This window comes from Maniola hyperantus, chromosome 9 (genome assembly GCF_902806685.2).
Source record: "Maniola hyperantus chromosome 9, iAphHyp1.2, whole genome shotgun sequence".
NCBI classification, from domain to species: domain Eukaryota; kingdom Metazoa; phylum Arthropoda; class Insecta; order Lepidoptera; family Nymphalidae; genus Maniola; species Maniola hyperantus.
Window position 1 is genome coordinate 8,137,714 of NC_048544.1, and position 14,626 is coordinate 8,152,339.

At 37.4% G+C, this 14,626-nt stretch overlaps 2 protein-coding genes across 3 annotated transcripts; one reads left to right on the forward strand and one right to left on the reverse strand.

Moving 5' to 3' along the window:
• Positions 1 to 2,914: 2,914 nt before the first annotated feature.
• On the forward strand, positions 2,915 to 8,320 carry LOC117985228 (protein D1-like). Its single transcript, XM_069500801.1, has 6 exons — positions 2,915 to 3,051; positions 4,138 to 4,287; positions 4,937 to 5,057; positions 5,617 to 5,821; positions 6,692 to 6,806; positions 8,179 to 8,320. Exons 2-6 carry the CDS (start codon positions 4,144 to 4,146, stop codon positions 8,254 to 8,256), a joined length of 663 nt encoding a protein of 220 aa, XP_069356902.1. The 5' UTR covers positions 2,915 to 3,051; positions 4,138 to 4,143; the 3' UTR covers positions 8,257 to 8,320.
• A 965-nt stretch (positions 8,321 to 9,285) lies between these two features.
• LOC117985066 (protein D3-like) lies at positions 9,286 to 14,575 on the reverse strand. Of its 2 annotated transcripts, none has more exons than XM_069500812.1 (5): positions 14,506 to 14,575; positions 12,900 to 12,986; positions 11,979 to 12,102; positions 9,759 to 9,972; positions 9,286 to 9,448 (listed from the first exon to the last, which is right to left on the reverse strand). In XM_069500812.1, exons 2-5 carry the CDS (start codon positions 12,975 to 12,977, stop codon positions 9,310 to 9,312), a joined length of 555 nt encoding a protein of 184 aa, XP_069356913.1. In that variant the 5' UTR covers positions 12,978 to 12,986; positions 14,506 to 14,575; the 3' UTR covers positions 9,286 to 9,309. The 2 variants fall into 2 exon arrangements, with proteins under 2 accessions (XP_069356913.1, XP_034827646.1); XM_034971755.2 differs by having other exon boundaries at positions 12,900 to 12,982; positions 14,506 to 14,556.
• Between the last annotated feature and the right edge of the window lie 51 nt (positions 14,576 to 14,626).

Sequence of the window (14,626 nt, forward strand, 5' to 3'; positions counted from 1 at the left end):
ATGTATAAATGCGAAAGTGTGTCTGTCTGCTAGCTTTTCTCGGCTTATCCTTGAGATATCTTGCATCCCGGGAACAGACGTGGCTAACTACTTTTTGTTCCGGTAAATCAGGGATCCCGGTAAACCCCACGGGATTTAAAAAATGCGGAAGTGAGAACGAAGTTGCGGGCTTCATCTACCTATTTAGTAGGAACAGAGACGGCTTGCATCCCGGAGACGTATCTATAAAATTAAAGGCCTATTAATCCCATAAGGTTATTACCAGTGGCGTGCACAGGATTTCAAGCCAGGGTATGCATTTAGGTATGAACTTATTTTCCGGCAGGTTTTAATGAAAAATAAGCATTGTTTTTTTACAACGCGGGTAAGCAGTGCGTTTATGCCTCTATGAGCTGCACGCCACTGGTTATTACTATAAACAAAGCTAGTTAGTGTTTTGTTAGTAGTGTAACCTTATGGGAATCCAGGTTAAACATAAAACCATGATAAGTAATAATAATAAGTTTGACCTTGACTACAATATTATGTTCGAGACATAAAATATATCCGATCAAGTACTAGTCAGACTCGCTCACCGTGGGTTCCGTTGCGTAGCTGGGAAAGAAAAATAATTAATACAAGTTAATTATTTGATTAAATTAATCTGCCTCTCTATCTCTCTCAAAAACAAATCTCTTGGGACCACAAAACTAAGTTTGTATACCTATGAAAAGATTTACTTAGGATTTCCCAAAAAGTGTGCTGGTTAGAGACTTCGTTTTAATATTTCTGCAAAAATTTCATAAACTTTCCTAAATTCAAATTATTTCAGACATTTTGCAACGTTTTTTTTTTGTCATTTTTTATCATTAAACAGTCAAAAGCTGTGGGGTTAAAACTAAATAACAATCTATCTTAGAAAGTACAAATAAAGCCCTTTCTTATTTAAAACTAGGTATTACTTATTATTATTCTAAGTTTTCAAATCAGTAGCATTAGTAGGTACGTACTTGATGAAAAAGCATGTGAGACAAACGGATGGACGGACTAACTTAGTCGCACCATGAATCCTTTTTAACCATTTTGCTACGGAACCCGGAAAATTAATATAGGTAGGTATGTGGTACAAAAAATATTTGACTGTGCAAGGATGTTATTAAGTAAGTAGATACTTAGGTATACAGAATTAGCAATGACCTACCGTGGAAAAATAACGCTGTTTACAAGAGAAATACATGCTTTTGTTTGTATTTGATAATCAAACAAAATTCGACACTAAATGATATTATAAAAATAAATAAATAAATAAACTTTTATTTCAGGCATAATTAAGTAGGTACACCCATAATTGTTTGTTAGTACAGAAAACAATAATTATTATATTTATAAATTATACTTACCTATATAGGTAAGTATAAAAAAATTGTAACAGGAAGATTTCTGTAAAATAAAAGGGTTATCGAGTCAACCGGGGACCCGAGAGGTCCCCGGTTGAACTTGGCTTGACTGGCAAACAATTAGTTTGGCCATCCAAAGGGGTAATGCTGCCAGCATCTTGGGTACAATGCCTCGCTGCGGTGGTCTCGATGAGGTTTAAGATTTAATCTAATTTATTTTATTTCAGTTTTAATTTAATGTTTTTTTTAAACTTTTATTTAATAGAATTGTCTGTTATTATTATACCTTCCTTTCAAATAATACCAAACATAAAGTACCTAAACGTCACCTTGCAATTAATTCAATGGGATACGGGTTTCATTTTCACTCAGAATACTTTACGAGGAAGAAAACATTATAAATGTACCTACCTATTGTAATAATATAACCCATTCATATTGTCTATCTATGGGTAGGTATAGGTAACCCGTACGAAGCCGGGGTGGATCCAATAGTTAGGTAGGTAGGTTCTAGGTAGTATAGTATAGGTACATTTACGTTCAGTATAATTGGGCGCCTGTACAAACAAACCATCTATATAAAAATGCCTACCTACATATTATAACGAATTCTTATCGGTGTCAAGCAGAAAAGACGGTCGTCTGCTTAGGTAAGAAATACCTTCTTTTTCCTATTCTTCTTTGTTAGCCCTTATTGTTGGACACAGGCCTACACACATGCACGCCATTCTTCTTGGTGCTGGGCGAACCTAGTAGCAGTAGAAGTACCTAGTAGGTACCTACCTACCTACTTTTCAAGATATCGGCCAAAAACTTTCCTTCAAGATTGCGATAGAAGCTCCACCTGGATCTGTCAGCATTTTGTGATTTTATGGTCAGTAAGTGACCCTTAACCTAAAAAAACCGGCCAAGTGCGAGACAGGCTCGCGCAATGAGGGTTCCGTACTACAGTCGTATTTTTTCGACATTTTGCACGATGATTCAAAAACTATGATGCATAAAAATAAATAAAAATCTGTTTTAGAATGTACAGGTGAAGACCTTTCATATGATACCCCATTTGATATAGGCACTCTATATAGTATATACTAATTATTAGTTCATGACCACAATTTAATTTTTTTTGTGTGATCTAACCCTACATTCACGGTTTTCAGATTTTTCCCCAAATGTCAGCTATCAGATCTACCTACCTACCAAATTTCATGATTCTAGGTCAACAGGAAGTACCCTGTAGGTTTCTTGACAGACAGACAGACAGACAACAAAGTGATCCTATAAGGGTTCCGTTTTTCCTTTTGAGGTACGGAACCCTAAAAAAAAGAAATTGGTTCGGAAATTAAGTGCGAGGTGGACCAAAAAAACGGCTTTATTTAATGTACTAATGGTACAATTCTGTGTTTATAATAATAAATTAGTAGGTAAGTAAATTAACTATGTACCTACCTATATGGTTCGCGTAGCTGCTGGAAGCCATAGTCAAAAGATAATAATAGTTTTCAGCTATTAATTTCTCTCTTGTCACGATTACTGAATAGTAAATACTTACTGATAACAGTTTTATTACACCTATGAACAGTTCACAATGTTTTGAAATCGAGTAATTATGCAGTAGGTAGACTCGCTTTCGGCATAGCTTAGAACGAGGTGTTTGGATCGGTGGAAAATCATATAGGTAGGTATACCTATCTATTATAATAATATAAGAATTAATTAGTATTAATTATAATCCATACTTCATAATTGTAGTATATTATAAATATCAAATGTGGGTATTTCAGTAATAAATTGCAATCTGTCATTTGTTGTATTGAGCAGTCCGGAATAAACCGTTGTGGCGACTCGGTGTTTTCTTTGATACATTACAGTGGCGCAGTCGGTAGGATAAGTTTTCTTTGGTTTAAAGTGGTTTTAAATGTCGGGCAAGATGTCGGTTGGCAAATTAGGCGAGTTTAATCTCAGTTCGGGTACGTGGAGTACCTATATCGATCGAATAGAACAATATTTTCTTGCCAACGACGTTAAGCCTAACCTACAAGTGCCTACGTTGCTCGCGTGTGTAGGTGACGCAACATATGAACTGATGGTGGATTTGTGCTCTCCAAAGAAGTCTGGGGAGATGGCATTCGGTGAATTGGTCCACCTAGTGAAAAAACACATACAGCCAACGCCATCGATTCTCGCAGAGAGATATAAATTTCGGAAACGAATTGTTTTCTTTGATACATTACAATAATAATATACGGTACCTATACCTATAAGAGAAAATGCGTCTGGTTTTTATCCGTTTGTTTCGTTTTCACGTGCCATCCGCGTAAAAACGTTTTTATAAAATAAAATATCACGTCGGGGTTACCATAATTAATTATTATTAAATAGGTGATGCCCGAGACTTCATCCGCGTGGATTTAGGTTTTTAAAAATCCCGTGAGAACTCAATAATTTTCCGGGATAAAAAGTAGCCTATGTCCTTCCCCGGGATGTAAGCTAACTCTGTACCTACTAAATTTCATCTAAATCGGTTAAACTGTTGGGCCGTGAAAAGCTAGCAGACAGACAGACAGACAGATAGACAGACACACTTTCACATTTAAAATATTAGTATAGATTATGATCCATTCTATTAATAATAATAGAGAAAGTGCGCCTGTTTTTTCTTATCCGTTTCTGGACAGTGGTTTGTGGTGTGGTAGTATATAGTACTTGTCTACATACCTCTACCTAAGTACCAACGAACAATCATGAGCATTTTTTGTTACAGTTCACCATGTATATTGTCATTAGCTTGACGATTTTGCTATTTGAGGCTGGTTTCTCTGCGGGTGCCGAAGAATCCGCAGTAGCTCAGGCTTTTGTGAATTACAAAGTTTCGCCTATAATTGTAGTTAACCCACCGAATGAACTTGTTTCAGTGAGTATCTAGCTATAAAATACCTACCATAGAATCACAACCTGCGCAAACGAGGAACTATTGTCCGCGGGGCATAAAAAAAAGACTAACTAGGTACGAGTCACATACGATAGACTAATAGTATACCTACGGCGAAACGCTGTATTGTAGCCCCAACGAGAGATTGCGTTTTAGACGTTTCGTAGATATCAAAGTCACAGCCATAGCTAGTTACCACCCTACCAGCAAAGCCGTGCCGCCAGGTCATTAAGCGTTCCGGTACGATACAGTGTAAATACCGATAAGGAGTATGGACATAATTGCCATACCCCTTCCAAGTTAGTCTGCTTACACCTTAGACTGCATCACCACTTAACACTAGGTGAAACTACAGTCAAGGGCTAACTTGTAATTAAAAAAGCAATAACGTATTTGATATTTTGAAACTCAACTGTTTGATGACTGTTTGACTAGACTGAGTTTGTTGTGGACTCTTCTCATACTTGGGCGCGTTTAGAACCCTCGTAGCTTTAGTTTTAAGTTTACCTCATTAGGTAATTATTATTACCACTATTATTTCTTACAAGTCTAACATTTTGACTATCAATAAGTGTAACATGTTACCCATCTTGAATAAATCTTTGACTTTGACTTTGATATTGCTTCGCAGGTAAAGTACTTAAACACATCGATATATCTAGGAACTAAAGTAGAACCATTGACGACGCTGAACCAACCGGAGGTGTCCTACAAAGCAAATGGTGGCGATCTACACACGCTTTTGTTTTTCGGTAATCTACCATACACATTTCAACATTATTATTAGCCTCAACTATTTAGGTACCTACTGCCTACATTCTATAAGTTAGCTACAGAGTAAAGTTTAGTTCTTTTGATAAACAGTGGGCATAGCAGTAGATGATTTGGAAACGCGCGTACGGTGCGGCGCCGCACAACGTCGTATCGCATCGTGTGGCATGATATACGATTTCTATGTAGCAGTAGGATGTCGCAACTGCACCGCAGCGCCAACGCAATGCATCGCGTGGCTGCACCAGCTTCAATCCATGACTTATACAACGCACCTGCAGTCTGCACCTCTCACCGCATCATCTCTCTGGTGACTGGTCCCAAGTCCGTTGCGACTTGTGCGTACTTGTGCGACGTCGTAACACATCGAATGGCATGATATACGATTTCTATGTAGCAGTACGATGACGCAGTAGTAGGATTTCTATGTGCACCGCAGCGCCAACGCAATGCATCGCGTGGCTTCACCAGCTTCAGTCCATGAGGGAAGACAGGCGTGTCAGATGATGTGAATTAAGACGTTTCTTTTATATTCTACAGGGCCAGACTTACCGCCTTCTCTTGTGCCACCTTTAACACAATTGATCCATTGGGGCGTTGCCAACATTCCCGGTCAAGACATCAGCAAGGGCGTAGCGTTTTCAATATATTTCCCTCCAGTTCCCTATCCTGATGGATTTGTATACACTTTCCTTGTCTTCAAGCAAAAAAGACCATTAGATACAAGTCAACTTCCAAATCTGAGGTTCGTATGCACATACTTTTTGCCATTGAAAAACTTTTGTCTCGTCACAAATTGCAATCCTAGGTACCCTTTTTAGGCTTCCGTAAAAGAAGGAACCCTTATTAATTTCGTTCAGTCCGTCTGTCTGTGTGTCTGTTTGTCCGTCCATACGAAGAGCCATTTAAAAAATATTTTAGAGCTCTAAAGTTGAAATTGTGTACAGTTATAGAAACTTGCTACCGACACAGACGTACCTAGACGTAGACGGAGTAGATACCTATATTTTAATTTTGAAAAATACATTTTTCTGACTTTTACGTACTTACCTAAATGAAAACCTGGCGCTGAAAATAGTTTTAGTACTTACCTCGTGTGTAAGGTACCCAGTGGCGTGCACAGGGTTTGAAGCCAGGGTAGGCACTAGTTAAGTAGGAGCCTATTTGGCAGGTCACTATGAAAAATATGCTTTGAGCTATTCAACTGGGGTAAGCAGTGCATTTATGCCTCTATGACCTGCACGCCACTTTAGGTACCTACCTTATTGAGTTGGTATTTTATTAAATCATTGAAGATTCTTTAACATTTTTTAAAACTGCAGTTTACTTGTGATTGGTTGGTCACTCAAAATGGTTTACACACACTGAGTCTTTTGTCTTTGTCATTTGTAAGGGATTACGTTACAGAGAGAGTCCTATACTAACTTCTCTCCGTAGATAGCGGATAACTACTATTGTAGGATGTTAGTAAGTATTACTTAAATATCAATAGGTTTGTACTTTTGTAGGTATGCCTCTGCATGCCTCCGCTGGGTAAATTTCTTTTTTAAAGTTACTTATATAATCCGCCTTGGCATTGTCGTGTGCTTTTCATGTTTTACTTTGCTTGTTTCAGTCCTATTCTAAGTCGCCCGAACTTCTCTTACACCAAATTCGCGGCGCAGTATGATCTAGGCGATCCAATAGCTGGAAACTTTATGCGCGAATCCTATTTGCAGATTGTTCCCGAGGTAAGTGCCTTTGAGTGAAGCCACACGATGCGTTGGGTTGGCGGTGCGGCGCCTGAGCGGTGCCGCTGCGTCATTCTACATAGAAATCACTGTACCATGCCACATGATGCGCAACGGACGAGACCAGAGAGACCGGGGATGGGTGGTGCTTTGCAACGCCAAACTTTTTGCCAGAGGGGCAACGCAGTGCCCGTGTGGCACCGAATACTCAAATCCACACCGGAAACGCATCGTGCGGCCTCAGTCTAATCCATTTTGTAGCCGTAGCACCGAATATTTACAGTTAACAAGATCGCAATACAATATTGGAATCGCAATCACTAACCATTGACTAACACTTTGTGCTTAGTTAAGGCTGTTGTCTCACCGTCGACGAGGAACCGACTAGCTATCGACTATTTTCTCGCTCAAGAAACATACACTCGAGATATATGATTCCTTGACAATAAAATAAATAAATATATTACCTAGTAGTGAATCAGTGGAGAGAGTTCCCGCCGACAGTGTGCACAGTCAACGATCAAATGGTCTAGTTTTACCACCTTTTGGGGTTGCACTTATCATGGGGCACACTGTTTGAGACAAGACTGCTCAAGCAGCCGCGATCGTGTATGTAGGTCCAACAATAGGTAAGCTTTCAGAGCTGTCTGTGTGTGGTCGCTTGTCAAGTGTTAGTGATATAACTCTTAACGTATTATCCGAGACACGGAGACGTTAAGCAGCACAGTCGGTAACCCATCCAGTTACCAAATTGGGTCAACATTGCTTATTAGTCACTGTGGCTCTGTCCCTCTTTGGACGGACATGGGCTACCTATTTTTTATGCCGGTAAATCAAAGAGTACCCACGGGATTCTCAAAGGCTAAACGGATGGCCGTTCAATAAATTTTTATGAAATTCCGTACAGAGATAGCTTGCATCATGATCAACCCATCACCACAGAATACGGGCCTCCTCTCAGAGCGAGAAGGGCCCTGGCCACAGTCCACCACGCCAGCCAGGCGCGGATTGGCAGACTTCAAACACCTTTCAGAACATTATAGAGAACTCTCAGGCATGCAGGTTTGCTCACGATGTTTTCCTTTACCGTTAAAGCAAGTAATATTTAATTAATTAAAACGCCCGTAACTCCGAAAAGTTAGAGGTACGTGCCCGAGATCGAACCCCCGACCTCCGATTAGAAGGCGGACGTCCTAACCACTAGACTATCAGAGCAGCTTGCATCCCGGAGACGATATAGGCTACTTTTTACCCTGGAAAATCAAAGAATTCCCACGGGATTTTTAAAAACCTAAATTCGTGTGGACGCGCGTTGAGTACCTACTAGAAAAATAGTCCTACATACTTATTAATACTGTGTATATTTTTCCAGGCACTTCGATCAGTATATAAACTTCTGGGCATACCTTTTAATAAGAAGCCTGGTCTTCTGGGTACGCTTTTGGGTTAAGTCTATTATAATTATAACATAACGCAGGGATTGACAAGGATTCTGTTGAGTTAATGAAAAAGAAGCCTATTTACCTACTTCAAAATTTGTAACTTGTTTTAAAATGTATTGTTTTTTAATGTTTTTGTAACAAATTTACCTATAAGTACTCATAAAGCTTTGTTTTACACTTATGTTTTATTTTATTTATATTTAATACTGGCAGCTACCTTGGTCAAAGAATTAGTTTGGCCATCCAAAGGGGTAATGCTGCCAGCATCTTGGGTACAATGCCTCGCTGCGGTGGTCTCGACGAGGTTTTAGATTTAATTTAATTTATTTTAGTTTTAATTTAAAGTTTTTTTTTTTTAGGTTTAAGTTTATTAATAGTTTATTTGTTAACCATTGATTATAATTTGTTTCTATTTATTATTGAAAAAAAAAATTATAATAATTAACTCACAAAAACGCCATTAAAAAGCTCAATATACTTACCTATGATAAAACTGTAACTGGACTGGACTTGACAATTTATTTACATCCATAGGTATCTACTTAATATTATTATAAATGCGCAAGTTTTTCTGTCTGTTCAGTAGCTTTTCACGGCCCATCCTTCACCTAATTTGGATGTTTGGTATACAAAAATAGCTTGCATCCCGGAAAACGACTATACCTACTTTATAATAAGATACATTTTGACCCGGAAAATTCCACACCAAAGACCTCGCGGGCACATATTTGGTGCATAGATATCCTGGACACGGACGTAAGCAAATTTCTATCCCGCGGAGTAAGTCGTGGGCATCATCTATATAGTCCATACTAATATTATAAATGCGAAAGTGTGTCTGTCTGTGTCTGCTAGTTTTTTACGGCCCATCCGTTTAACCGATTTCGATGAAATTTGGTACAGAGATAGCTTACATAGACTACTGATCTGACTGATCCCGGAAAATCAAAGAGTTCCCACGGGATTTTAAAAACATAAATTCACGCGGACGGAGTCGCAGGCATCATCTAGTAGTTTATAAAATGAACACTTTATACATTATTTTTTATTTAATACAATATTTAGACTCCCAGACTCTTATACAATCGTGGTACATAGTCGTCGAATTGTGCGCGGTAGAAGTTGCCAGCAACTGGTGTCCCCAGGTTGTATTTCTCGGCGAACTTCTTTGTGGAGAAGGCAGCGCGGCCGTCGATTGACCTGAAGAAAATGCAATAGTCTATCTATACCTACTAATATTATAAAGATTTAAAGTTTGTAAGTTTTTTGTTAGGAAGTAATCTCTGAAACTTATGCACCAATTTTGAACATTATTTCACCAGTAGAAAGCTACATTATTCCTGAGTGACATCGTCTGCGTTTTTTTTAAATTAGAGACTGCCACGAAAATTGGTCCGGCTGGGTACCTACTTGTAACTTTATAACTAAAATGCGAAGTTAGTCACTACTAACTTGCCTACTTGCCGGGCCTGGCTTCGCTATAAAGATCTGTAGTAGTGTAAAAACTTACTTGTTATCAAGCTTCTTTTCATCGAAGTTCAGTTTTTTCGGCTGCTTGAACAGTATGTAGACATAGCGGTGGATGCCCGTGCCCTCTGGGGGGCCGGAGCCGATGTACCCGGACAGAACCTCGCCCTTCGTCACGTTGCTTCCGGGAATGTTGACCACGAGCCAGTGGTGCCACTCGCGGTATACGAGCTCGGGGCCGTCGTAGTTGTCCGGATCTAAACAAGAGAACATTTTAAAAAGCCACGTCGTCCGGCTCTTAGTCTAAATATATAAAAGAAAAAGGTGACTGACTGACTGACTGACTGACTGATCTATCAACGCACAGCTCAAACTACTGGACGGATCGGGCTGACGGACGGGATGACGTAGGCATCCGCTAAGAAAGGATTTTTGAAAATTAAACTCCTAAGGGGGTGAAATAGGGGTTTGAAATTTGTGTAGTCCACGCGGACGAAGTCGCGAGCATAAGCTACTATTCTATAAACATAAAAAATGCTGAGTTAAAATTTGCTCTGACATGACGTGATAATTAACCGCGAAAATTACTCTGACGTGATAATTAACCGCAAAAAAGTAAAAACATATCAAAAATCAAAATCAATCGTAAGTACCTACTTAGGTAGTTGGCGTAAATTAATTTCTAAAAAAACCTAATCCGAGGCTTTTCCTATTATGCTATAAATTTTTATATTTACTAGCTGATGCCCGCGACTTAGTACGCGTGGATTCAGGTTTTTATCCAAATCCACGTTGAGAAAGTCGTGGGCATTATCTAAGTAGTTGGAAATAAATTATTAAATGTGTTTTAGGGTTCCGTCACTCAAAAGGAAAAAGGATCCTTATAGGATCACTTCGTTATCTGTCTATCTCTCTCGTGTCTGTCAAGAAATCTACAGAATGAAATTTGGCAGGTAGGCAAGTGTTATAGCTTAGCACTCGCATAAGGGGGAAATCTGAAAACCGTGAATTTGTGGTTACTTCACAAAAAAAATGTGTTCACGAAAAATTTTTTATGCATACCTAATAAGGTAACTGATACAAATAAGGCCTACCTTATTTAAATAGTTGATTACAAAATAAATATAGGTGTGTATCAAAAAAACTTTAATAAATTAGTATTAGATGTTTATTAATATCAAATTAATGGAGAAAAACATTAGCAATATCTAATAAAATGAAGACAAAATCAACAATACAAAAACCTTAGCTAGTGGCCATAATAAGTTACGTCTACCAAATAAGGCCTGTAAACTTTAAACTCATAAAATCTTGTTAAAAATCTATTTATTTAAAAAAATACTATTTTACAGCCTTTATTTACCTTTTATCTTTTGATAACTAAGCTTTTTATTACAGTAATTAAACATTTATAAACACAGATGGCTTGTCAGACTTAAGCTCTCATATTAACAATAATATGAATAAACTATTTAAAAAAATATTGTCACTCGTAATTAAATAAATAAAGCACACAATCTGTGAAAAAAACCAGATTTTTTTACCAAAAAAAATAAAAAAATTATAGGCCTTATTAAATTGCACTGCTGTATACAAGGCACTAAACTGCCGCTGCAGGCTGCTAAGCTTTCTTCCGACCAAGTAGCACGTTTAGGAGCCTTTTTAGATTTAGTTATTCGTAATACTTTGAGAGCTAGACATCAAAATGCGTATTAAAATGCGGGATTTATATTAAGGCCTAGGGTTACAATTAAGGCCTAGGGCCTTATTCGGTACCGTACCAGATAAAATATAAAGTTCCATAATTCGTTCCATTATTCAAAATGATGAAAATGAAAGCAATAATTATCTAATATAATGGCTAAGGTATTATAACTACTTATTAGTTTATATAAAATGTCAATATAAAACCTAAAAACTTGCCTTGTTATTACGAAAATTTTATAGTGCGCCGCGGAAAACCCGACTTCCACAAAGAAGGTGTCGCAACAAGCTCAGGGCATAGGCGCAGGGCGCCTGAGCAGTTCGTACCTAATCATAGGGCCGTAGTGTGTATGTGCGTGAAGAATCTTTTATGTTACATTTATTTAACCGGGTTTTCGGGAGAGTAGGCCTTTTTCGAGCATAGGCCTTATTTGTATCAAGTACCTTAGTTTTTAATGAATCATGCAAAAATGTCGTACGGAAAACAACACTGTAGTACGGAACCCTCGGTGCGCGAGTCTGACTCGCACTTGGCCGGTTTTTTATGTCTTCTACTCACCAGTAAAGATAAGTGTATAGAATGAGTCGGGGTCAGCAGTATAAGATACTGTGGGTTGATCTTTGACTTGGGTCGGCGTGAGCTCGTTGCCAAGTTCGGCTTTTGCTCCACTAGGGTAACTAAGCTGAAATTATGAAAATCTCATTGAAAGAGCTTAAATATAACTAGCTTATATGATATACTTGCGGCTTAAATATAAATAGAATAAATTTTCCAAGACATGCAATTTTTTTATTTTATTCTTCATTGCAAATTGTGTTAATTTAGTCGGTATATTTAGTCTTATAAATAAACTAAACATAATTTCATCATATGAGTGTTAATTCTCAGCCAAGACAAGTTATAGATATGCGGTTGTTAACAGTTTAGCCAGTGCGTCAGTACCTACCAATTTATAAGATCAACTTATTTAATTTTTTTTGATTCAGAAAGATGAAAATTCATGGCAACTCCCTACCAGACAGCCTTAAAGTTTAAAAGTTTAAGAGTGTCTGGCAGGGGGTTGCCACGACACTACTGGCAATGCATGACGTGAATTCTAAATACTATTCCGAAGAAAATATAATAAAATAGACTTTACCTAAGTATACTTTGGCGTAAGATTTTTTACACCATTGTTACCTGTTATCCTGTCCAAAAGCCACCATGATCCAAACAAACAGTCAAACTAACGTTTCTCCCAGTGATTGGGGACAATACACATCAGAGAAACTTTCAGCTTTTATAAAATAACGAAAGTCTGGCACGGGCTGGCTCTTTCATATCTCTGGTAGAAAATGTACATTTCCCTACAGGCACTCTCTATTAATCTATTTGATTCATTTTTTCCAGCACTTTCAAATACGGTTAGGATAGGTTGCTAAAGAAAGTCACTTTGTTATACTATGTAGCATTCCATAAATCGAGTAATAGGTACGTTACCTCTATGATATCTTTGGGTGGAGATTCTACTACATCGGGGACAATTTTACTGGATTTGAAGGCATTTGACGTCGACATGGTGACTGACTGTAACAATTTGGATAGGTATATAAGTTATACTTAAGTAGAAAAGCTTTCTTACTCTAGGTACTCTTCTTACTCTAATGTTCTGCCAATTGTTCCTACTTACCTTAACCTACCTATATACCTAAAAAAAAACATGGGTCTGTTCGTAGACACCGACTTTTCTCCACAACTATTCACTGCCTTCACTCGCGGTTTTAATGGTAGATTGGACCCTTGCTCTCAATTTTTATTTATTTTTAACTATACCCGACTAAGCATGGGTGTGTAGTTTAGTAGTAATATGCTTGTGATGTGTGTGCATGTGTATGTGTGTGTATGTATGCATGTGTGTGTGTTTGTTTGTCGGTTCATCGGTTCCCTCATAATTAATTGATAAACTAGCTCTGCCCGCGAGTTCTGCTCGAGCGAAGCTGTGGATCATCTAGTAATAAATCGGTAAGTGATTCTTTTATCGTCTTGTATCAAAAACTGAAGATCTCATTTTAAAAAACTATAAAATTAATTGGTTCCTATAGATATAGTACTAAGTCCATAGGTACCTACACGTGTAGGGTATTCGTAACTAAGTTTATTTTATTGATTTATTCTATTCTAATACCAAGAATACCACTTGGTATTTGTTTGAACTCATATTTATTTTCTACTAGATGATGCCCGCGACTTCGTTTGCGTGGATTTAAGTTTTTGGAAATCCTGTGGGAATTCTTTGATTTTCCGGGACAAAAAGTAGCCTATGTCCCTCCCCAGGATGCAAGCTATCTCAGTACCAAATTTCGTCAAAATCGGTTGAACGGTTGGGCCGTGAAAGGTTAGCAGACAGACAGACAGACAGACAAACAGACACACTTTCGCATTTATAATATTAGTATGGATTCCAAACGGATACCATTGTACTACCGAATACTAAAACAAGTTCAAGGATAAAAGATACTTTAAAAAGTTTGGTAAGTAAGTATGTACGTATGTATGTATGAAAAAACAGGTAAGTACCTACAGCCAAAAAATTAAAATTTAGTTAGCAAGCGTCTAGTTCAATAATAAAATATGACTAATAATAATCAACCTCATTAGGTCCGTATAATATTAGTTCTCCATATAGGTACCTGTGGGTACACAATTTTGTTGCGAAAATATCAAACAGAAAAATTTACTTATAATCTAAAACAATATTGGAAAGAAGTCAATTTGGAAAGTTTTAATAATCGTTATTATCAACATAAAAATATTAGAAAACAATAATTTTGTATAGGTTTTATTGAGCTGACTGTACCAAATTCAAGTTGTTGCTATTCGTTAACACATTATCTAAAGAGTGGTATCTGCTCTGAATAAAAAATAAATATGAATTCGAACAAATACCAAGTGGTATTCGTTATTGGTATTCGAATGGAATAAATTATCATTTTATTGTCTTACGGATGTTTTACTTTCATAATTCAAAAATAATAGGTAATTTACCTATACATACCTATTTATTAATGTCTAGTAATAATAAACAAGATAAAATAACCTTATATACCTTAGCAATGAGACGTCTGTATTCGAAATATTTACAACCAAGTATGACTGACCATTCGCAATACTGCGAAGATAAAACAAAACTTTGTTTAACATAATCATTACCACACCGATAACGATTT

Coding starts and splice junctions, on each gene's coding strand:
- LOC117985228 (XM_069500801.1), top strand. CDS start 4,144: ATGTATATTGTCATTAGCTTGACGATTTTGCTATTTGAGGCTGGTTTC. Junction 4,288..4,936: donor CACCGAATGAACTTGTTTCA/GTGAGTATCTAG, acceptor ATTGCTTCGCAG/GTAAAGTACTTAAACACATC. Junction 5,058..5,616: donor ACACACGCTTTTGTTTTTCG/GTAATCTACCAT, acceptor TATATTCTACAG/GGCCAGACTTACCGCCTTCT.
- LOC117985066 (XM_069500812.1), bottom strand. CDS start 12,977: ATGTCGACGTCAAATGCCTTCAAATCCAGTAAAATTGTCCCCGATGTA. Junction 9,973..11,978: donor CTATACACTTATCTTTACTG/GTGAGTAGAAGA, acceptor TCTCTTGTTTAG/ATCCGGACAACTACGACGGC. Junction 9,449..9,758: donor GAAAAGAAGCTTGATAACAA/GTAAGTTTTTAC, acceptor CATTTTCTTCAG/GTCAATCGACGGCCGCGCTG.